Here is a 23,548-nt window from a genome sequence, read left to right on the forward strand (position 1 = left end):
CTTTTCCTTTTGAGATTGGTGTGCTTTTCATTTTGTCCAGGCTACTGTTTAACTCAGTCTTCAGCCTTGCACTTGAGAGTTTGAAGTTGAAATATTCCTGTCTTCCTGTATATCTGTAATTATGTGCTTATACCACCAGGGTTACATTTTGAGGCTTTTGTTTTGTTTTGTTTTAATAGTGTATAGAAGAAGTTTCCTCCCCAGCACCTAATTTTTCATCCATCTTTGTGTGCTCAGCCTAAATAGGGTGAGCCTTATCCCAAACCAGTGAGGTGAAAGCCTGTCTTGCTTAACAGATTGTCCACATAGAATATGTAGAATTTTTCATCCATTTTCCAAGCACAGCAATCCTCCATTCATTCTAGACTCTGGAGTTGCTGTAGGAGATGCTGAGGACCTGTGGGTTGCAATGTCAGAGACTGGTTGGTTCCTGCCTTAGTTTTTATTCCTTTCACTAACTTCTTGTTCCTATACAAATCCCTCATCTATTGTTAAACAGAACTTTCTGCTTATTTATAGTGGATATAATGGCTTGCAAAAATTAAAATGCTTTTTGTTTTCATTAAAGTTGATTTTCCATTTTCAAAATGACCCTTTGCCCACTCAATCAGAATTTCTTTAATCCCCAAACATGAATGACTTTATTTAATCTGTGAAATATCCTGTAAGAGTCTAGGGGATGTTGTGCATGTCCGTGAATCAGGATGCCACACAGCTGCACAAACAGACTATCCTACAGGCCTTTGGCCACAAGTCTAACCTCTGGAATTCTCTGTCAGTGCTTACAGGCAGATGGAAGTCTTTAGTAATGCTTCCATTGGGGATTTAAAAGGAATGGCTGCTTCTGTTAGAAAAACAAGTTTAAAAATTGATGCTATTGAATTTTTAGAATTAATTTTATGGTAAATAAAGATTCTATACAATGAAATGAGTACACTCAAAGGAAGATGAAATGAGAAAAATGTCTATTAAATTAAAACTACACTCTGAATGCAACAAGTGTGACTGAACTGTGGTGGCATGGGGCATTGTTTGAGAGATCAAAACAGCACCTCCCCAGCTCTGGACAAGTGTAAGCACATGTCTGAGGGTGGAAAGGAGTTATAATTTACTCGCTGAGTTTATAGCTTATATTTTTAAAATGAGATCTACTCTCACCTGCAACCATGCTCCCCACTTTTGTTTTTAAGTCACTGAGGTCTAACTTATTTTAATGATCTTGAGACTCAAAGGTCAATTCAAAGGGAAACCATGCTCTGTCTTACCAGCTGTGTGACCTTGGACAAGTTACTTGGTTTCTCTGGGCTTCACCTTCCTCTTGGACTAAATGGGACACAATGACTAGGACCTACTTCCCTGTTTTGTAGTGATGAGTAATGAACAGTATCCATGTAGCGCTCAGAGCTGGTCTTCAGTATGATTCAGCCCAAAGCAATGTGAAGAATCAAGAGAACCATTAATAGTTGGAGAGGCGCTGAAAGATCACTTAGCCCAGACTCCTAATTTTCAGTGTTGAAAAATCAGGGTCCGTGCTCAAGGTCACACGGCTGCTGAAGTAGCAGAGTCGGTCTGGGATCCAGATCTCTTCTCTCTGCCTTACAGTTCACTGTCCTGATTGCATATCAAAATCCAGAACAGTAACTGAGATTTACTGGCTGTCCTGGTTGTGCAATGCCTGCTTCTCTTTCTGATTTACAGTCTTAGGGCTGCTTTAGAGATACTAGGAGATGTTTCTGATTCACCGACTATGCTTTGATACTCCAATACAGATAGCCTGGTGGGTAGGTGGGTGGGGGAGTCTCCTGACTAGGAATCAGATGACCGACACTTTGCCTCTGCCATCTATGTAGAGGAAGTTTAAAACACTTGTTCTCTTTGAACATTTTACATCTGATCATTTCACATGGTCAAGGACATGACTTTATAAGTTGTTCATATTTTTCCATGTATCTGTTTCATGTGTCTCTTATAAACCCAGCTCAGCAATAACGAGAATATTCTAATTTGCATTACGTTAAAAGCTCAGCCATCCTTGATTCATCCCCTACAGGATATTTGTTCCCTCATCTTAATGAACCCATGTCTCAGTCCTTACTTCCTGAGATGTACTCCAGGGACTCTCAGCTGGAGTTTGTTTTTCCCTCCTGGGAGTCTACTTTTGGTTTTGGTTTGTGTGGCCCACTGGCCATGTCTGCATCCCTGAGCAGAGTGTAAGCCCCGGCCCCACTGCTTCTGTGATCTCCCTGGATTTTGCAGGTCCAGAGAACTGAACTGAAGCCAGCCTTGTAAGAAAGTGGTTGAGAGGGGCTAGTGTTAGTGGCAGGAGGTTATGACTTAAAATCCAAACTCTGCCATTTAACTCTTGTGCTACCACAGGAGGACAACTTTTATATTTTTGATCTTTGTCTTTGTGAACACATGCACACTGAATGCCTTATGCCAAGTCAGATTCTTAATCTCTGTGGCTTTTTTTTATTTACTTGCAGAAATGAGACCCCCTTTTAATACCTGCCTGCCAAGCTGCTGTGAAAGTTAGCACCAATCAGTGCAGGCCAATTACTTGGCTGAGTGGATGACACATAGTGAGTGCTCAGGAAATATGAGACATTATGAATTCTGCTATAATAAAGCCCTTAGTAATTTTGACTGTAGGTAGACCAACAGAACTCCATATGGGGCCAGGAAATAGTTCATGCTCTCTGCTTCTCACGAGTCTGTCCACAGAAGCACAGACCTTGGATTTCTTTTCCTTAATTGTCCAACTCTTTTCTCATCTCTAGAGGTTCAGGGGAAATAAGACTGCTCAGTTGTTATAGAATAAGTTTCAGCTCTTTGAATTGACTTTTGAGTCTCAATATCATTAAAATAATAGTTAAACCTCAATGACTTAAAAATAAAAGGCAGAGAACTGTTTTGTACTGCATCTGTCATTCTGTATCAGTGTACATGACAACTATCCCTGCATGAGTTCGCCTATGCATGTGTGCATGCATATGTGCGTGTGCGTGGCTGGGGGGGGCTGGGGGATTAGTTTGGAAACTCCCCACTGATTCTGGTCTCCCCATAACTGTGACTAAGTACTTTCTGATATGCTATGGACAGTAATCACATTCTCCACTCTTTTACAAAATGTTGACTACCACTTAATTTGAGTAAGTCATATGCTAAAATGTGGTGACATAGCAAGATGATGATTTTTAAATACCCTCTCAGTGCTGAAATATTAGGAAATGAAAGTGTTAGTGACGGGCCAGAATGGCAGACAACTGAAGAATGTTATTTCCCCAAAGTCCATGGAGCAGAAATCTTCTGTGCACCATTCCATGCCTCTTAGAGCAGAAAGGGTGTTAAACATCCCAATCCTTAAGTTTATTTGCCTCATTGGTAACTATGCTACATTAAAATATGAATTATCTTTTAGGATATTCTGGATTTGGAGCCTGGTGGTAAAGAGTGCTTATTATGTAAACACGAGGCCACAGCACCCACAGAACTTCCAGCACCCACAGAAACAGGGATCATGATGATTTGTTCCTGTATTGCTAGCACAGCAAACGCTTGCTGGCTGTCAGCCTAGCCCCAGGTTTAGGGAGAGACCCTGTCTCAAGAGAATAAGACAGAGAGTGAACGATCAGGACACCCAGTGTCCACCTGGGGTGGGTCTGCAAGTGGGTGAGTGGGTGTGCACAGACACACATTGAACCATACAGACACAGATATTAATCTTTGGGAAAGAATAGTTCTGGATTTGCAGGAAGCTTGGAAAGATAGCAGTATTCTTATGTACTTCTGTATTTATTTTCTCCTGTTCTGAGTTTCTTAACAGACAGTGGCACCTTATGTGTGACCCCTGCAGTTTATCAGAACCTTAGCAGTATTGCCTGCATGTCATTTTGTTTGATCAAGGATCCCTCCAAGGACCCATGCCATGCCCTCTCACTCCCTCTTGTCACTGAAGTTACTCAGACTCCACTTGTTTTTAATTACCTTGTTGGTTCTGAGGTGTATCAGTCAGGTGTTTCAGACATGTCCCTCGACTTCGCCTTGTCTGAAGTTTTCTCATAATGTCACTGGGTTATGGGTTTTGGAGACCCAGTTTCATCACATCACCTTAAGTGATACTACTGTCAACACAGTCTATCACAGATGTCACTGGCCTCGGTCACCTTGGGTGAGGTGGTTGTCAGTATTCTTTACTAGGAAGTTTCTCATTTTCCACACTTCTGCTCTTTAGAAGGGATTGCATTGTGGCAGCATTTAAGCCATGGAAGGTTAAGCTCCTTCTGTAAACTATTGGAACACATCTGTTCAGATTTATTTTTCCCACATTTATTATTTATTTAATATTTATATTAAGTACAGACTCATAGATATTTATTTTATATTTTGGGTTATAAGTTAGTACTATTTAAGTTAGTTTGCCCAAATTGTTCTAATATGAGCATTCTTAGTGTCCCTCTGCCATCCACTGTGCAATCTGTCTAGAGTAGTCCTTATTTCCCAGCACTCCAAGGTGATGAAGGCTAATATAGTATTTCTGTGAAGTAACAATTTCTGTAAGCAATGGACTTTCTGATGTCCCCTTTATTAAAGAACATCATTAGAAACCAAGAAAGAACAGATGGGAGTGTCTGGCAGTTTGTATGTCCATGCCGATAATTCATTTACTGTCTTACTGTCTTAGAAAACATGAGTTTATGCAGTTATCTCCAACTGTCACTGGTGTCGTGTGGAACATCTAGATTCCCACTTCTGCATTTGTAACTTCCACCACCAGCCATCTACTTGTTTACTTGTGCCAAACACATACAAACACATACAGAAGGTTCTAACCCATACCCAAGTAGAGTGAGTGTCCTAGAGTTGATTTTTTTCCTTCTTTGTTGGTCATCCATCTTACTTCCAAAGAAGGGAAGAGACTTGTAACTAATGTAAACTGTGATTAATGAGAATAAAGTCAAGGATGAACAATTGGCCACCTTATACGTTGTCATCAACAATGTCTTGTAGCATGCTTTCACTGCCCCCTTTTATTGGCTCTATATGTCTGCCTTCATGTATGATGACACATAGACAAAGCCATCACTTCATTTGAATGGAGGGGCTATAAAAAAATCTTCCTGATGCCCTTTGTAAATGGTGGGGTATATTTAAATCCGCTCTATGCTTTTATTTCCTTACCAAATGTTCTATGACCTTAAAGATTAGTGGTAGAACTATAATGCTAACACAAAAACATGGTAAAAATCTATAGTGATAATTTTCATATAATCATAATGATTGAACAGTAATACATGTGTATTAAAAGGGGAAGGCATCTCAGAAACATTAAGGAAGTAAAGATTGGTTTACTTACTTTTCTTTTTTGCTCGTAAGCATTCTGAAAGCATGGGCTTAGCAAAAATGTATATACCACATATGATCTCTGTCTGGTTTTGTTATTATTAGACTTGAGAAATGCATTCAGTTTTGCCTGCGCGTATTTAAGGATATTTAAAGAAAGTTGAGACCATCTTTTTCGAGTACTTTTTCACAAGGTGGCTGCCAGCTCACCCCAAGTCAATGACAGGAGGTCTTTCACTGGGGCTCTTTTCTAAGTGACCTTTCAGCTTCTAGATTTATGAATGGAATACTGTGCCTCATTCTCTCAGTGACTGAAATGATTGTGTGTGTGGAAAATGGGTCTAACATATCATAAAACACTAAATATTGTTTTTAAAAACCTATAAACTCTTGTACTAAATAGTTGGCCTTTTCTAAGAAACCCTGTGCTTAGATCTCAGAGGAAAGAACACCAAAGTTCACAATTTTAATGTAATAATTATCTAGCTTTGTTTATTTTTTAACCCATGTGCTCGCATTTGAACTGACATTGCTTGAGTTTCTATTTAAGTTAACATAGTATCTGCATGTGGTCTTTGAAGTCTTACCAGTTGGTACACAAGGGAGCACACTGGTATGGGCTTATTTCACTAAGAAAATACATAGAGCTATAGTATGTAAAATTTCCATATTCTGGAAGCACGAAACTGCATTTCAGAATGTGCTACATTAAAAACGTAGGCCTCTAGCATGAACTAGATGGTAATGATGAAAATGAAAGCAAACCATTTTTGCGTGTGATCGTGCATTCCTGTAATCCCAGTACTTGGGAGGCTAGGGGACAGGCATTATGGGTTCAAGGCCAGCCTGGCCTACATACGAACATACTTTTGTAAGAACAACATAGGAAAATATATGAAAATTAACATCAAAACCAGCTACATATGATGTAGTTTTTTCTCCCACCTGTGTATAAATGCAAGATCTCCTGGGCTTAAATGGGAGAATTTACAGAAAATGTCAAAGGAGTTTTTGATGGTAAGTTTGTTCAAAAGAAGAAACAGAAATTAATCAGTAGCACTACTAATTTCTAGGTGTCTGGAGAAGATTTATTCTGCCCATATTTCTCCAAAGCGAGGGACAGTTCCCTTCCCTGCTATGCTTAAGAGAAGTGCAATGGCACTTGGTCAGCTGTGCCATCGTCCATTCTCTAACAGCAAGGGTGGGTTTCAGTAACAGTCTGCCAACTATAAAAACAAGCAGACTTGTTCAGCCAGAGGGGTGCGAATTCGCACGTGTGTGCTGGCCCTGACTGCTTGGTACTTGAGAGAAAGACAGGACTGGAAGCACAGTGAAGAAGACAGTGTCATTCATTCCTTATGCAGTCACAATTTCATAGTCGCTTTTCACTCACCAGCCATCTCCCTCCACCTGTGACCCTGTATCATCAAGAAAATAGTTGTCTATTTGTTTGTTTATTTGACCTTGTTTGTTTTTACTTACAAGTGTAAAATGGACTACACTTTACTGGTTCAGGTGACAAAATCAGTTTTTATGATATTTCTTAAGTGCATCTTAAGTGTAAGAAGGTAACTCGATGTCGGTCTGTAGCCACAGGGATAAATTTCAGATGGAAACATTAGTTAGACGGCACGAGTCAGCTCTTTCATATTTTACAACATTCAGTTGTGCAAACTTCATCTTTTCTGTGCGATTTCAGTATCAAGTGTCATGAAGAAGAATAACCATACACTCGCTTCCTCCGTGGCTATGTCCTGTAGCTCACTGGAGGCAGCTGAGCGGGAGTAGAAGTGAAGGTTTTAGTTCTCTACTGAGGCTTTCCTTTCCCTTAGTGTACAGACTCCCGCCCCCAGGTTTTCCGTCTGTAGTGGAATGGCTAAAAGTTGGGTCATGGCCGCTTACAGAGCCTCGGTGGCACCTGGGGTCAGAGAAGACAGCACAAGGAGGAAGAGTGGGGCTTACCATACATATTTGGAATTAAAATTCATATCGATTGAGTTGTCTACATGTTGGTAACTATTGATTGATGTTTTTCATTTGCTTTGGAATTTTCTTGGCTCTTGAACTTCTTGTTTATTATGTCATGAACTCCACATCTTATTTAAACCTTCTGCTTCCATTGACTTCATCTAACACTTCTGAAAGTGAGCAAGGAATGCCAGCTTGCCACTCTTGCATGGAGGTGAAAATCCAGGTTCCCTACTTAGGTTCTTGTTGACACCCGATAGATGAAGGTCCTCATTAGTACTGGGCAGGGGGTAAAATTCCCAGCAGGCAGGGGTTTGACACTGACCCAGTTGCTGCACGGGTGAAAGTCTAGGCTTCACATGTAGTCTTCACTGCCTGTGGGGTCCTTACCTGCCCATAGGCATGAAGGCCTTCTTTTGTCAGGTGTTAGCAAGACCAGAGTCTTATCAGAGATATCAGGCTCCTTGCTCAAGAGAGGGAAAAGTCTCATTCTTGCCTTACACTTTTGCTGGTATGTGTGACCACAGTTTTTTCTGCAGTGTTTGGCCAGAGCACAATAGTTGTGGTCTACACTTTGCTGTCTTCCCAGGTTGTCTTTTTTTTCTCCCATCTGATAGCTAGAAAGAGCAGGCTTTTGTTGAGGCTCTTTTGGCCCATGACCACTGGTTTTTCTGGTTTGTTAACTTCTTTAGCTATAAGAGTGAGAGATGTAGCAAAAACAAACAAACAAACAACCCCCCCAAAAAAACAACAAACAAACAAAAAAACTATGACTCGTCACACTGTTGTTGTTTTTTTATTGGGTTCTGAGATCTTACAGTGATCTACTTTTTCTCTTCACAACACAATCATCTTCTTAAAAATCTGTAAGTTGTTGTTTTTCAAGAGGAATAAGAATGAAAATATCTTCCTTGAAGTAGAAGTGATTACTTTTGATTTTTATTATTTATTGTCCCCTTCCCCAGATATTTTTATTATTAAAGTTTTCAAAAATATACAAAGGGCAAAAGCATTTTATCACAAAAGCATTTACCTCATATATTTACAATAGCTTCAACAACAGAGCAGTTTGCTACACTGGGTATTTCTTTATCTACTCATTCCATCCGTCCATTTACTTGTTTTTGATGGGTATCAGCACAGAACGCCTGTAATCACTTCAGCATGTATATCAGTTAGACTTCACCCTGTGAGTTTTCGAAGGTTAATTTTACAAAATTGAAATGCATAAAAATCATAATGATGTGTGATCAGTTTTCTATAATCCAGTCAATATTGAGATAAATTCTGTCCCAGTTTTCTGTGTCCTGAGTTAGTTCTTACTGATTTTCTTTCTTCTTCTTCGTTTGTTTGTTTTTAATCTTATTGTTGATTAATTTTGCCTATTGTAGAATTTGGTAAAACTGGAACCACATAGTGTGTCGCCTCTCCTTCATGGCCTTTTCAGCGTGGTATTTTTGACATGCACTCACGTTGACTGTTTAATGATTTAGGCGCGGTTGTGACAAGAGTAACAGAGTTCCACCATCTTCCACTCAGGGGAGTGTCTGCTATATAAATCCTATTGGTATTTGCTTTTCCCCTTAATCTTTTATTCTAACAGTTTCTAAAACTTCAGAGAAGACAGAAGACTTAATCTCTCATACATCTACCACCTAGTTCAATAACTTAACATTTTGTTGTATTTAACTGATTTAACTGTATTTAACTGATTACATATTTGTCCATATACCAACTTTATAAAAAGACGAAGTGCTGTTTTAGTAACTAGTAATACCACAGTTTGTCGTTGTGGGCTGCTTCTAGGTTTTTGGCACTAAAATCTGGAGTTGGGGTGATTCTGGTCATCATTGTCTCCTTTCTGTTTGGAACTTGGTGTAGGGCAGCTGCAGAGTGTGGCCATCTTCTGGCGGGCAAAATTCTGCAGGCAGATGAAGATGATGGTCTGTCTCATGCCATACCCACATGTCAATAGATTCCTTGTTGTTAATGATAGCTACCAGTTTATTTGAGGCTGAAAACTTTGCTGTAACAGAAGTATACAATAGTGTTAGCATTATATTTTTATAATATAATATATTATATTTTTATAAATAGAGTTTAACTTCCTGGCACCAAACTTTATTTTGTGAAGGAGAAAGCATGGTTTTCATGGCACCATGACTGTGAAGTCCTTGCTGAGAATGCCAGACTAGCTGCAGAATAGCATCCTGTTTCAGGAATACTGAGAATACTCAACTCCTGCACAAACTAGTGATGTGTTGTTGCAGATGGTCTCAGCTGTGGTTCAGGGGTCTTTATTTGTCTGGCCCTAACTCTTATGTAAGTCTCTTGCTCCTTTTCTGTTTCCCCCAAATGATTACCTGGGGAGGGGGGGGCTATAACTTATGATTGATTGATTCCCCGAGTAATATCAAGGGAGTCCTAAAAGCTGCAGAAAGGGACAAAGCAGACTTTATGTGAGATTCCAAATACTGCAGGCAAGGTTGCTGTTAACAGGCCAAGAAAAGACAGATAGTGTTGCTGCCAGCGTTTATTGCAGCTTTCCTCTAACCTCCTTTTCTTTCTACAGTCGATGGACTAGACAAAGCCTCCATAGCAAACTCAGATGGCCCCCCGGCAGGTTCCCAGACCCCTCCCTTCAAGAGAAAGGGGAAACTCTCCACCATCGGTAAAATCTTCAAGCCTTGGAAATGGAGGAAAAAGAAGACCAGTGACAAATTTAGAGAAACGTCGGCAGGTATGATTACTATCACAGTTGCCAAATGGATAAACTGTTGGTGTTTCCAACCAGTTGAACTGAATAGTTTCTGTGATATTTTTCCCCCAAAATATTAACTTTTTATTTAAAATGAAATTATTTCACTTAAGGATAAAACAATTCAATAGCTCTGACTCCCTAATTTTGTTCTGATTTTGGCTTTCTAATATAGCCTTAAAACACATTTTTGTAAATTCACATAGATACCAATATGTGACAAAGCAGAGGGAAGGTTGGAGGTGGAGATGGCGAGCATGAGCATTGTGACATCGAACACCCATTTTTTTCATACCTACTGCTACTAGTAGAAACATTTTTGTTTATTAAAACTTTATTTTTCTTTGAACAAGATCTTATTACAAGATGACCTTGAATTCGCTCCATAACCATTGCTGGTCTTGAACTTCTGATCCTCCTGATTTCACCTTCTAAGTGCTAGGATTATAGGGGTGTTCTGAGCTACTACTCCTGGCTCAGAATATCTTTTTTTTTTCAAATATCTTCTTTGTTGTAGTTTTTTCAGATATAGGATTTAAATGACGTAATGGAAGGAAGTGTTGTTTGATCTTAAATTCCCATCATGTCCTTAGAACAAACCAATAGTCTCTGTTGTAAAAAAGATGCTGGGAAATTATTTCATTGTCATTTATTTTGTGGACTTACTGAACATCAAGAATTACATTGGACTGGGCATGATGGCATGTGTACCAGTCCATTGGCGGGTGAGCAGGAGAGCCATGAGCTGGAGGCCAGCCTGGGTTGTATAACAGCACGCTATATAGCAAAGTGTGCTTGAAAGGAATACAGTGTATGGAGAAAAAAATCAATAAAAGAATCTCATTGCTTTGGACCTTTTACATGGACTTCTGGTTTAAATTCATTTTGATTCTAAACTCAGTTTAAACAAATGCTACGTGTCCATGGAATTTTGTTTAAGGATGAAAGGCATTGATCTCTTGATATAAGTTTAGCTTTTTCCATGCTTATTGCTCAAAACTATTGCTTTATCAAAATTTCTTATCACACTAGTCTGGAGTCATCAGTATGTGCACACAATCACAGAGCAGATCTTATTGGCCTATGTAAGACTACCCTGTGTCCTTGCACTGTGAAACAGAACAGAAAATACTAGACACAGCACAAGTGTGAGCAACAGGGAAACCAATATCCCTAGAGATAAGTGTCTCTGTTGTGCTCCCAGGTAGCAAAGTTGAGGATTTGCTGTCTAATGAACAAAAAGGATACCCAATAACACTCAGAACTATCTTCAGGGACAGAAATTACAAAAGCATGAAAGAAAAAAGATTGCCAGGAGTTGACATTTGTGGACAGCAGGTTCATGAGTGTATTGTCCTTTTTTTCTACCACAGCAATAAAAAGTAGAAAAGATGATAGAGACCTAGATTGGGGAAAAAAATGGATCTTGGGACCCTTCCCTGTTTCGGGGCTTCCTGGATTAGAAACAAGTAGGCGATGGTGGACAGAGTGCTGAGTAAGGACCATTAAGTGTTTTTCTCTACCAAACACTAGATGATCCTGGAGAAACCAGTCAGCCTCTGTGCCTCATTTTCTTTGTTAAAATTGAGGGCTTAGATGAGTTGAATTCTAAGGTGTCTTCTTTCCAGATTCTGTGGTTGTTCTTCAGAAGAATTGTGGCTTTCTAGTTCCTGGCTAGGCATCTTACTCCTGTTTTTCACAAGTAGATGGAACCATGTTGCGCTTCTGAAGTGCTCCCACTCATGTTTTCCCAAACATTGCTAGAATCTGGTTCTGCAAGTTACCATGGTTACTCAAGATGGGAGCAATTCTCTAGACTATGCCATTAAGACATTGAGAGGCGATGATGGATTTCAGTAATCTCTGTTGCCTTTTATGTAGGTCTGAAGTTACTAACATGTCTCTTTGGAGAGGACATGTACAGAGAGTTTCCTTTTCCTCTTTTATTATTATTTATTTGAATTATAAAATAGTTTTCAGTATACTTGTATGTTTGTTCTAAGGCTGTAATTTCTGTTGAGACCTAAAGAAAGTATCCATGAAGCTTAAATAATAAAGACACCAAAAGGGCTGAGAACATAGCTCAGTGGTAGAGTGATTGACTGGCTTCAGTTCAGGTATTACCACTATTGGGGGGGATATTAAAAACAATATATATCAGATAATGAAACCAGGCTATTTGAACATGATCTAGGCCACATGCAGTCTGGCAAGATCTCCCACAGCATGTGGGAGTGGGGAAAGAATTTCTTCAGGGAAAAGTAACTCTTCAGTGTCAGTCCCTTAATGTCCTAGCCTGATATTTGCTCCATTCCATGGTCATTGATAATGTACACCTTTCCCATGCCATGGGGATATTTAGTTAGTAGACAGGCTCTAATATGAATGTGCTAATGCCATTTTAATTGCATGAGGTGGCAGGTAATCCTAACCTTGGTCTATTTTAGTGACCCTCCATCCACTATGCTTTGGAATGCAGCTTTAAAACCCAAAGAGACACCTTGTCTATAGGGCAGACTGAGTTTGTACACAGACTTCTAGTTCCTTGCCATGGTTCCTGAGCAGAAATTTACCTGTAGCTCTGACCCATTCTGCAGAGCAGGAGAACATCCCTCTTTTCCATCCATAGTCATGTATTTTCTTGGCATGACACAGTCTGAGAAAGATGCCATTAGGCTGGGTTGGTGTTGTGTGAGCATCACAGCATACACAAACAGGAATGGCAGCCACGTCGTCACATGGTTATCTTTTCTCAACCCGTTTCATACTATTTCCACTGTGTTTCTTCCTATGATTGAGGCTTCCTCCATCTCACGTAAGTTCATCTCTCTTCCCTCTCTTTAGTATTCAGAATGTCAGTTATATTTTTTCTTTTCTAATTATTTCCTCCTATTTTGTTTTAATGAAAGAGATGCAACTTTTGCTTCTGCATCTTTGTCTCTTTGATGATTTCTTTCAGTACTAGGGATTAAAACGAGGTCCTCCCATGTGCTAGACAACCACTCTACCATTAATTTATGTCCCAGTCCTTGGATTTTTAAACATGTTTCTGTCTCCCCAAGGATAGACATGCAAGCAAGCCCTACAGTTATTCCTCCAACTTCTTCATCATCTGTTACCATCAAAGCCAAATGTCTTGAGAATAGCTTACACCTGCTGCTTCCAATTTCTCCCCACACTTGGCACCCATCTCTAGATAAGGTATAGTTCAGGGCCACAAAGAGACACAGGAAGTGAGGGGAAGGAATGTGTGAAAGCACTATCCACCTGTGCAGTGCAGCCTGGGCCAGGTAAGAAGACTGCATCTCCGAACAGAGAGACGGAGACCAGAGACAGACAGAGGGAGAGAGAGAACAAACAAAACAATCAGGAGAAATTTCTCTTTCCTAACTTTTACCCTTTTATAAAAGTAGATTGTGCTCCTAAATAAAGAAAATCAAGGCTCTATCTCCATGAGCGCCAGGGCCTCTGCATGCTGTTAGGAAAGGCTAGGGCATGCCTGTTGAGATTTTTAGATAGTGTCATTGTAAGCTGCAGCATTCTAGTAATCAGATTAACTTGCAAAGAGCCACCTGGCAAAAACTCGAAGTTACTGAAAGTGCTCTGCAGTACCAACTAAGGCATGAGAGCAACCCTATGAGGTTCAAGTGATATGCCACACACTTCTGCTAGCAAGGAGTCTTGGTCCAGGACTGATAGCCAACTCTCCTATGGAAATAGGAGTCCGGAAGCAAAAAGGCACTGCAGCCAGTGCTTTCCATAGTTTTGTTACACTGTTCCCTGGAAGGTAACTCCCTGCACAGATCGTAAGGGTCAGCCCTAGGTAGGTGTCACTAACACACAAGGTTTGCCTCTTTGGCTTTTACTGTGAGATGGATTTGGTCTGAGTAAATTACTTTGGTTCTGCTTGGCTGGCCTGATTTCAGCAGTGCATGTTCAGAAACATGGTTGGCAAGGATCAAAATTATGTTTGGTCCTAGAAAAGCATAATATTCTCTGTAACCATGGAAGCACAATATTGCTTCCCAGGATTATTTTCCATATCTGCAGAGAAGGATGAAGTGAAAGCATTTCTCTGAGATGGTACTTGTTAAGGCCTGCTCTCATTATATAAATACCCGAAAGCTTTTTGATTCTTATGTCTTCTGTTCCACTAAGGAAATAGATGTGCTGTCATGTAGCACTCATCTCTATACCATATTGGAAAAGCAAGACAGAATGCACCCTGTTTCCCAGTTTACCATAGCAGAACAGAGTTATATAACCAAGCAATGGGCATGCAGCAATTGTAAGGTTCCTTAGGCTGAACTCATGGTTCTTTTGAGGAAGGGTCACTGAATGTTTCCATCTATGGTATGCCTGGCACTGGAATAGACTGTAGTGGCATGTGATGGCACTGAGACTCAACTCCCTTCTCTTTTGAATTACAGGCTAGTATGGTAAGAGGTGGAAAGTAACTCCAATAAGTACGTAGAATATCACAAAGTGAGTAGAGAAAAATCCAGCAAAGAATTGGAAGAGCAGTATGAGAGGGAGATCATAATTTAAAACAGAGTGGCCAAGGAGATGTCCCTGGAAAGAAAATCCCCATGAGAAATCCTGTTGAATAATCTCATGAGTTAGGGATCACATACATATCACTCCATTGCCAATGACTCTCACTCATTATAAACATCACCATTCCAACAATTTCATAGTCATGGTGTTCGACAGCCATGCAGCTCTTGGTAGCTAACTCTTCTGTTGCCAGCACTGTGTCTAGGAAATGGAGATGGGTGAGTGAGAGGTGGGCCCAATATCTCTGGGATGACCATCTCCTCTCCTCTCTGTCCAGCACCTGCTCCATGCCTTCCCCTGCCTGTAGCTCTCTTTCTCAGTGTGACCTATTTCTTTCCTCAAATTCATGACTTTACTTTGAGTCCCCTTTCATCCCTGAGCATTTCTCTTCATCATTACATTATGTTTTTGCTTCTAGATGTCTGTCTTTTTCACCAGTTCAGAGCAAAGGGAAGCATTTCCCAGATTCACACATTTTTCTTTTTAGTGAGAAGACTGAATTGGGGGTAGAGGGAAGTAATGTAGCAGTCATTGCCAAAATGATTTCAATGATTTCATAACTATGGATCTTATGGTTATAGGGGATGGTTTGGGCAACCCTTCTTGGAATCATTCTCTGTGAATTGCCCCTAGAAATGGGGCTTTTTTCTGAGCACTGATCTGTGCCAGCCATATCAAAACCATAACCATCTAGGAAACATGGTATTTTGTCTTGCTTAGAAATGTTTTTCCTACTCTGCCTCTCTGTTGCTGCTATAGATCAATGAACCTTCAGACCACAGGAAGAAATATTTGCTCCCTGTGGCTACAAGAGTGTACACCTCCAAGATCTTAGAAGCAATTGTGGGGTCGCTTTGGGGAGCACAAATGTGCAAAGATTCCTGACAGTATTCATTATCAGTTACTGAATGTGTGACCAGGTTTTCCTTTTCTTTTGGTGAGTGTGTGTGTGTGTGTGTGTGTGTGTGTGTGTGTGTGTGTGTGTGTATTACAGTTCTAAGAATTGTAATATATGAATAGTTTTGCTCAACCATTTCCAAAGTTAGGATACATCAGTGTCAACTACCTGGTCTACAACTCCTCGTGCTGTCTTTTGTGTGTGAATCAACCTCCTCCATTGTGCTTTGGCTGCTGTAAGTCAGTTCTTTATTTTTATTCACTCTAGTTAAAAAAACAAAACAAACAAAACAAAAACAAACAAAAAAAAAACAGCATTAATGCATTCTTTACAGAACTTGAAAAAAAAATCCTAAAATTCACAGGGAAGCACAGAGGGTCCCAAATAACTAATTTTTTACTGCATTCCTTACCAGGAAAGAACACTGCTAGAAGTGTCACAATACCTGATTCCAAATTATAATGGAGGGGGCTGAAGAGATGACTCAGAAGTAAGAGCATGCTCTGCTCCTACAACTTGCAGGGGATTGCAGTTCTATTTTCAGCACCCACATCAGGTGGCTGATGATCACTGTAACTCCAGCATCAAAGGATTCCATGTCTTCCTCTCACCTGCACTCACATGCACACCCAAGCGTACACACACACACACACACACACACAAACACACACACCCCTACACATGATTTTTCTTTAATTTTTCTAATTATATTACAGAGCAGTAATAACAAATACCATGGTGCTGGCACAAAAACAAACTCAAAGACCAAGAAGACCACAAATAAACTCATACAGTTGCAGTCAAATAATATTTAACAAAGCTGTCAAAAACGTACAAAAAAGATTGCTGCTGTAACCAGTGGTACTATGGAAACTGGATTTTCAAATGTGAAGGAAAAGATTAGATCAATATCTCTCACCCTGCACAAAAATCAAGTCAGAATGGATTAAAGGTCTTATAAGATCTGATGTTTTGAAACTGCCAGAAGAAAACATAGACATGACACTTCAAGATCCACAGGCCCAGACAAGGGTTTTCTGAACATACTCCAATAGCACAGAGAGTAATCTCAAGAGTTGACAAATAGGAATACAGAAAGTTAAGAAGCATCTACACAGCACTGGAAACAGTCACCAAAGTGAAAAGGCAGCCTACAGAATAGGGGGAGAAATTCTTGCCGGCTACATGTCAACTAAGAATTAATAGCCAGGATGTATAAAGAACAACAGAAATCAAGCATCCAAACCACAAATGTTCTGATCGAAAGATAGGCTAATGAACTGTAGAAACGTTCTTATAAGCCAGAATACAAATGGCCAGTAAATACTTGGAAGATGTTCAAAATCATTCACCACCGGAGAAATGCAAATGAAAACTGCTGTGAGATTCCATCTTACCTAATCAGAACGGCTATCAAGAAAACAAATGGCAAGAGATACTGGCAAGGACATAGAGGAAGAGCCCTTATTCACTGATGATGGGAGGCTTATACCACCATTACAGAAAGAAATATGGAGGTTTCTCAAGACAGAGACAGAGAGAGAGAGAGAGAGAGAGAAAGACACCCTGAAAATAAGACTACCACAGACTGAGCCATAACAGTCTTGGGTAAGGACTCCGAGGAAGAACATCGTAAGACTTGCACAGCCATGTTTACAGATATACTACATGCAATAGTCAGTAAATGGAACTGGCCTACTTGTCCGTCAGTAGATGAATGGATAGAGAAATATGCAGTCATAGAGAAGAATACCAGACTTGGAAAGACAAATACTATGTGTCTTCTTTCCTTTGGAGGACCAAAAAGTTCAATCTTGTATATATGGGAGCATGTGTTTATTGTTTAGAAAGTAGGAAGCGGTTTGTGATTCTGAACTACAGAGAGTAATGGAATACATGCAGCAGGAAATTGAAAGTGGGAGAAGAAATGAACCAGCTGGTGTTGGGGAGGGGCATGAGAGAGGGCAGTGAGGGAAAAGGACGAGTAAGAGCAGAGTATATCAGATGTGTGTGACTATGCTGGGAAGAACACTGCTTTGTGGACTAACCTAAAAAGTGGAAAGGAAAGCCAAACAAAGCAAGAGACAATGTCATTTGCTATTAAGTTAGGAGATTAGCAGCTTTCCTTCAGCCCCTTTGGAGACTGATCAGTATGCCTTTCTGATGCCCTTTTTGTTGTTAAGTGGTATTTCACGATGTGAATTTATTTTATGATTTACTTAGCCATTTACTTGAGGAAGGGTTGGATTAAGTGTGGCTGAAGCTACCCTAAAATTCTCATATAGCTTTCTGTGGATGAGAGTTTTCACTTGTTGGGATGGGGGTATGTAGGTGCAGCTACTATGTTAAGTGTGTTTAACATTATAAGCAATTGCCAAACATTTTCCAGAGTTTTTCATTTCTGCCAGCAATGTAGAACAGCTCCAGTTGCTCCATATCATTGTCAGAATTTGATATTGTTGATTATTTGGTATTGATATTTTTATTGTACAGAGAAAAAAATCACATATCACTGGGCATGAGATGCTCAACTGTGATCCTTGTACACGGGAGGAGTGTCTGTAAGTCTGCAGGCTAGTCTGGGCTACAGAGCAAGACAGTGTCACTCACAAATGATCAAACTTACCATATAAACTATTTTTCAATGTGCATTTCAGTCATGTCGAGTATTAACAACAGGTTAACAACAGTTTTGACTCGCAGAACTAAAGCTCCACCCACTAAGCAACTCTCTCTTGTCTTCTGTCTGTCCCCCCATCTTCCATAACTCATAATTTGTGTTTGAAATGAGGTCTCGCTGCATTGATTAGAGTCATCTTGAACCCATGGGCACAAATCACCCTCTTGGTCTCACTTTAGGTACAAAACTTTTCTTGTTATGTGTCCTTCCGAAAAGCTTTTTTTATGACTTTATGTGGTACATATTTAGGTCAGTGTGGGGGTAATAGTCATGTCAGGTGTGAGATTTGATACGCATTTCTAGTCATTTCAGTTCAATTTACTGGAAAATCTATTTTTTCTATTAAATTACCTTTCTACAACTTTAAAAATCCTCTTTGGGAAAGGTCAGTTCTAGTCTTTTGGCCCATTTTTATGGTTCAGTTTGTTTTCTCTCAGCTGAGTTTTAAGACTACATCTTCTCTGTCATTGCTTGGATATTTACTCTCAGCGAGCTTGCAGCTTGCCTTTTCATGTTTTAACGAAGCCTTTTGTAGAGCAAAAGTTCATTTTGGTGGTACACACTTTCTCCTTTTCTTCTGGGTTGTTTTCGATATCCTGGAGGGACTTTCAGCAATGCTTGCTGGAAAGACTCATCTCCTCCACATTGACTTGCTTTTGCACCTTTGCAAAGTTAATTGGCCACATATGTGGGATCTATTTCTGGCCTTGCTGTTCTGTTCTCCTAATCTATGTGTCTGTTCCTTCACAAATACCAGACTGCCTTCGTTACTGTAGCTCTTAAGTCTGAAAATTAGTTAGTGTGGTTTCTCTAACTTTATTCTTCATTTTACAATTAGTTTAACTAGTCCACTTTCTTTGCCTTCTCATTTAAATTTTAGAATCAGCTTACTTATATTCTAAAAGTGTCCCTGATGGGATTTTTCTTTTTTTTTTTGTAGTTGGAATTGCATTAAATCTGTACCACAGTTTGGGTGTGTCTGATTGATGTCTTTCCTGTGAACTGATGTGCCTTTCTGTTTAATCAGCTCCTTTATTTTGCTCATCAACATGTTGAAGTTTTAACAAGACCATGTTAAGTTTATAATTATGTGGTTTTTTCAGTTATTGCAAATGATATGTGTATTTTAAATGTTTCTAAATGTCTATTCCATTTTTCATTGCAGTCTATACATATACGATTGTACCACATTCACATCTTGGGAGAACTCTGGATCAGTTCCTGTGCATAGAAATTGTTGTATTTCTTTCTTCTTTGTCTGTGTGCCTTTTCTTACCTTTTCTCTCTATTAGCTAGCATTTCTACTCTAGTAAGAAATGCGTGGTGAAAAAGGGCCTCCTCACCTACTTCCCAACTTAAAGGGGAAAAATACTCATTAAGTGTATTTGCTGAAGGCTTACTGTAAGTGAGTTTCTTTAAGCTGAGGAGGGTTTTTTGTTTTTGTTTTGTTTTTTTTGTTTGTTTGTTTGTTTCTGGTTTGCTGAAATATTTGTTCCATACAAATAGATCTTGGAGTTCTTTTTTAAAATCTAATTGTATGTGTGTATGTTTGTGTGTATGTGTGTGTATGTATTTTGTTTGCATGTAAGTCTGTATGTCATGTGTGTGCTTGGTGCCTACAGAGGTCAGAGAAGAGCATCAGATTCCCTGGGACAGATAGTTGTGAGCCATAATGCGGGTGCTGAGAATCAAACTCAAGTTTTCTGGAAGAGCAACATCTGCTCTTAATTACTGAACCATCTCTTGACCCCAGTGTTAGATTTCTTGAATGTTCTTCCTATATTAAACTAATGTGGTAACGGTAACACTTGGGCTTTCTTCATTAGAATATTATACTTGGTTACACTGATATATTTTTAAATATTGAACAGATTTTTTGCATTCTGCAATAGGACTCCAGTGGGTTATACTTGCTGTTCTCCCTCTCTCTCTCTCTCTCTCTCTCTCTCTCTCTCTCTCTCTCTGTATACACACTCACAGACACATTTTTGCCAGGTTTTTATTGGGTAACTTTTAACTGTTGGTAATATTGATCTATAGTTTTATTGTCTTGTACATGCAACTCTGTGGGTTTTGGTATTGGAATGACACTGACTACATAAAATGACTGGGAAGTATCTCTTCCTATTATTCCCGGATGGAATTTTATGACACTTGTGCTGTTTCTTCTTTCAGAGTTTTGTCAAATTCACCAGTGAAGTAGTCAGAACCCAAAGAACTAAGACTGCCTATTCACTTTCTCTACTGGTGACACGGCCTGTGAGTGTTCTCTTTCATCTTAGGTCATCTTAGGCACCCTGGTGCTTTCAAATGGGAGGCAAAACAAGGCTCTCTCTCTCGATTCCTCTCTCGATTCCTTCACTTTTAACTGACTACCTCTCCTCCAATAAATTCAGTATTAAATGCTACCTTCTCAGTGGGGTCTGTCTTGATCATTTCTCTTTCTCCCCAGCACCTGTGGGTTTTTTTTTTTCAATAGCCTTGATGAGAGGTGATTCATGTACCCTGTAGTTCACACATTCAACATTTGTGACATTTTTTAGTAATTTTCAAAAGCTTTGTAATGAGTACCATAATCATTCTTAACATTACATCACTTTGGGAAGGAATCCCATTTCACTAACAGCCCTCCCATCTCCCCAGCTCTGCTCTCTGCCTGTTCTTGACACTTCATGTAAATACCTAACAGTAAATGAGTGCTATCAATGACTGATGTCACCCACTTAGCATGATACTTTCAAAGCCATCTTCTAATAACAGGCACCAGATCTCTTTTCACTGTTGAATGGTTCTCAGTTGTGCAGATATAGCACATTTCATTTGTTGGGTGATGGACTTGAGTTGTTTCTGCTTTGGGCTATTATAGATAGTGCTTAAATGAGCATTTGTATGTGGTTCCCTGTATAGATGAATGTTCTCACTTCTCTTGGTGGTTTACCTATGAATGCAATAGCTGAGTCTTATGACAATTTGCTATTTAACATTCTGAAGACCATTTTCCAATATAGCTGCGCCATTTACTAATCCCACCAGCATTTGCCTGTGGTGCAGTCTCATTCATCCACATCTGGCCAACATTTATTATCAGACTCATTTTATCCTCAGCGTCTTACAGGCTGTAAAGTTATTTACAGAGACCTTCATTCTTTTTCTTACATACTTGCTAAAGCAAACATTGCCTTCCAGCAGAGATTTCTCTTTTCAGTTTTCTTCCAGTCAGAGTCTCACTGTGTATAAATATTCTTGAGCTAGATTTGAACAAGGTCCTCCTGCCTAACTGACAAGAGTGGAGATTACAGGCATGCACAGCCTGACTAAGGGTGGGGTTTTCAGGTTCTATGTTGAGGATCATAAGACAAGGAGAATAGCTCCTGGCTTTAATTAGACATTCAACTAATGTTTGTGGAGTTAATGAATGAAAGGCCTGATCCAACCCTACATATGGAGCACTTGCAAGTGGCCCTTTTGGTTTGGGAAGTTTAGGGGACAGGAATTATATTCATTTTCAACCATTCCTTAGGTCATTTCACAGTGTTACCCAAGAAAGACTGAAGGAACCTTGAAAGGCCATAAAAAATAAAATGAACATTTCACCATCTTATTTTGTAAAGTGGAGCCTGTTATTTCATTAATGAACAAAGTATTTAAACATGTATAGGGTGCTGTGTATGGCAATATAAAGTCATCAAAGAGACTGACTGGCAAAAAGAAGGTAAGGTGGGGATTTTGTTTTACTTCAATTATTGTATACCTGTATTTATTGTAATTGAGTCTAATCTGACTGAGTATAAGAAACGCTGTGGGTCAGGGCTGGAGAGATGGCTCAGAGGTTAAGAGCACTGCCTGCTCTTCCAGAGGTCCTGAGTTCAAGTCCCAGCAACAACATGGTGGCCCCCGACTATCTATAATGAGGTCTGTTACCCTCATCTGGTGTGCAGACACACATGCAGGCAGATCATTGTATATATAATAAATAAATCTTTAAAAATTAAAAAATGCTATGGGTTAAAGAGATAGCATATTATAATTGTATCATAATAAATACTTTTTGGGAACTCTTGTATTGTTTTCCTGATGATAGATGACTGTGCTGAAATAAATTCTTTTTATATTTAATAGATCTGAAATAGATGATCCTTACTCGTGATTGTTAACTTGATGGAATGTAGGATCACCATGGAAGCAAACCTCTAGCCATGTCTAGGAGAGGCTTTCTTCATTGGATTAAATGAGGTATCCTAAATGTGCACAGCACTATTCCATGGGCTAGGGCTCTGGACTGGGTATAAAGCAAGCTGAGTGCCAGTGTTGGTTGCTCTTTGCATCCTGATTGAGGATTCTGCAAGAACTACTGCCTCATGATTATGCTACCATGCTTGCCTGCTGCGATAGGCTGCTCATCCTCGACAATTACTTCTCTTCATTACCTTTGTCAGTCAGGATATTTTGTCACAATCATAAGAAAAATAATGGATATAACATATAAGGGAGAATAAGTATTTATTCTTCTTCTTGATTCAGCTTTTCTGTATAGAGGTAGATGGGAAAAATTAGTAGAGCCTTGCCTTTTGCTTATAGGCTGTGCATTATTTATGGTTGGTCTCTTCTAGTGGGAAAGCCCACTTATGAGAGAGTAATGGCTGAGCTATGCTGCTATGCTTTCATCATCATTGAAGTCAGTGGCTGCATAAATACAGGAACTGTCCATCACAGCTTTAAAATAGCCAGCTGCACAATGGGCTGGCCAAGCCAGCAGAGTTTACTGTCTACAGATTAATATAAAGCATGACCTCTGTTTTTTAAATGGAGTGAAGGAGCCTCCCTTGCTCCCTGTGCATTCTGGGGAATTGGATGTTATTTGTTTAATCCAAACTAAGGTTTGGATTTACTCTTGTAGCTGTGGAAAGCTGACAAGTATTTCAAAGACTCAGCCTGTTCTGGATGGGGTGGCACATTATTTTTTGCTACAGCAAGAGAAGCAAAACTTCTCTCCTGAGCATTCTAGGAAAACATCCATAAATAAGCCATTGTTACTAGAGATTTTTCTAATTTATAGTTATATATGACATGTTACAAAGTATATCCACAAGACTGAAACTTATCATCATTAACTGTCTTTAGATTCTCTTTCATCACATTTGTTGCTGAGGGCGTAGGAGGGAAGGGGATACAGTTCCCATCAACCTGTTCATTAAAAGGAGGGTTCTATTGCAGTTTGGACTACTTTCAGAGTGTCTGACTATTTGTATCCCTTACTTCAATAGATAATTTCCCTGTTTTATTGTCCTTTGGAATGGTGCCCTTGTAAGAACTTTTGAGAAGTGCCACAGAATTCCTCCTAGCC

The 23,548-nt window shown here is 39.6% G+C and overlaps 1 protein-coding gene across 5 annotated transcripts in view; it reads left to right on the forward strand.

The window, feature by feature from the left end:
* The window catches only part of Phactr2 (phosphatase and actin regulator 2), a 263,525-nt gene that overhangs the window by 168,496 nt on the left and 71,481 nt on the right, over nt 1-23,548 (forward strand). For all 5 annotated transcript variants that reach the window (XM_060380256.1, XM_060380257.1, XM_060380258.1 and 2 more), the window contains exon 2: nt 9,884-10,051. In XM_060380256.1, the coding sequence (XP_060236239.1) occupies nt 9,884-10,051 (168 nt within the window). The remainder of the gene's footprint in view (nt 1-9,883; nt 10,052-23,548) is intronic.

This window comes from Meriones unguiculatus, chromosome 3, assembly GCF_030254825.1.
Source record: "Meriones unguiculatus strain TT.TT164.6M chromosome 3, Bangor_MerUng_6.1, whole genome shotgun sequence".
Classification (NCBI taxonomy): Eukaryota; Metazoa; Chordata; class Mammalia; order Rodentia; family Muridae; genus Meriones; species Meriones unguiculatus.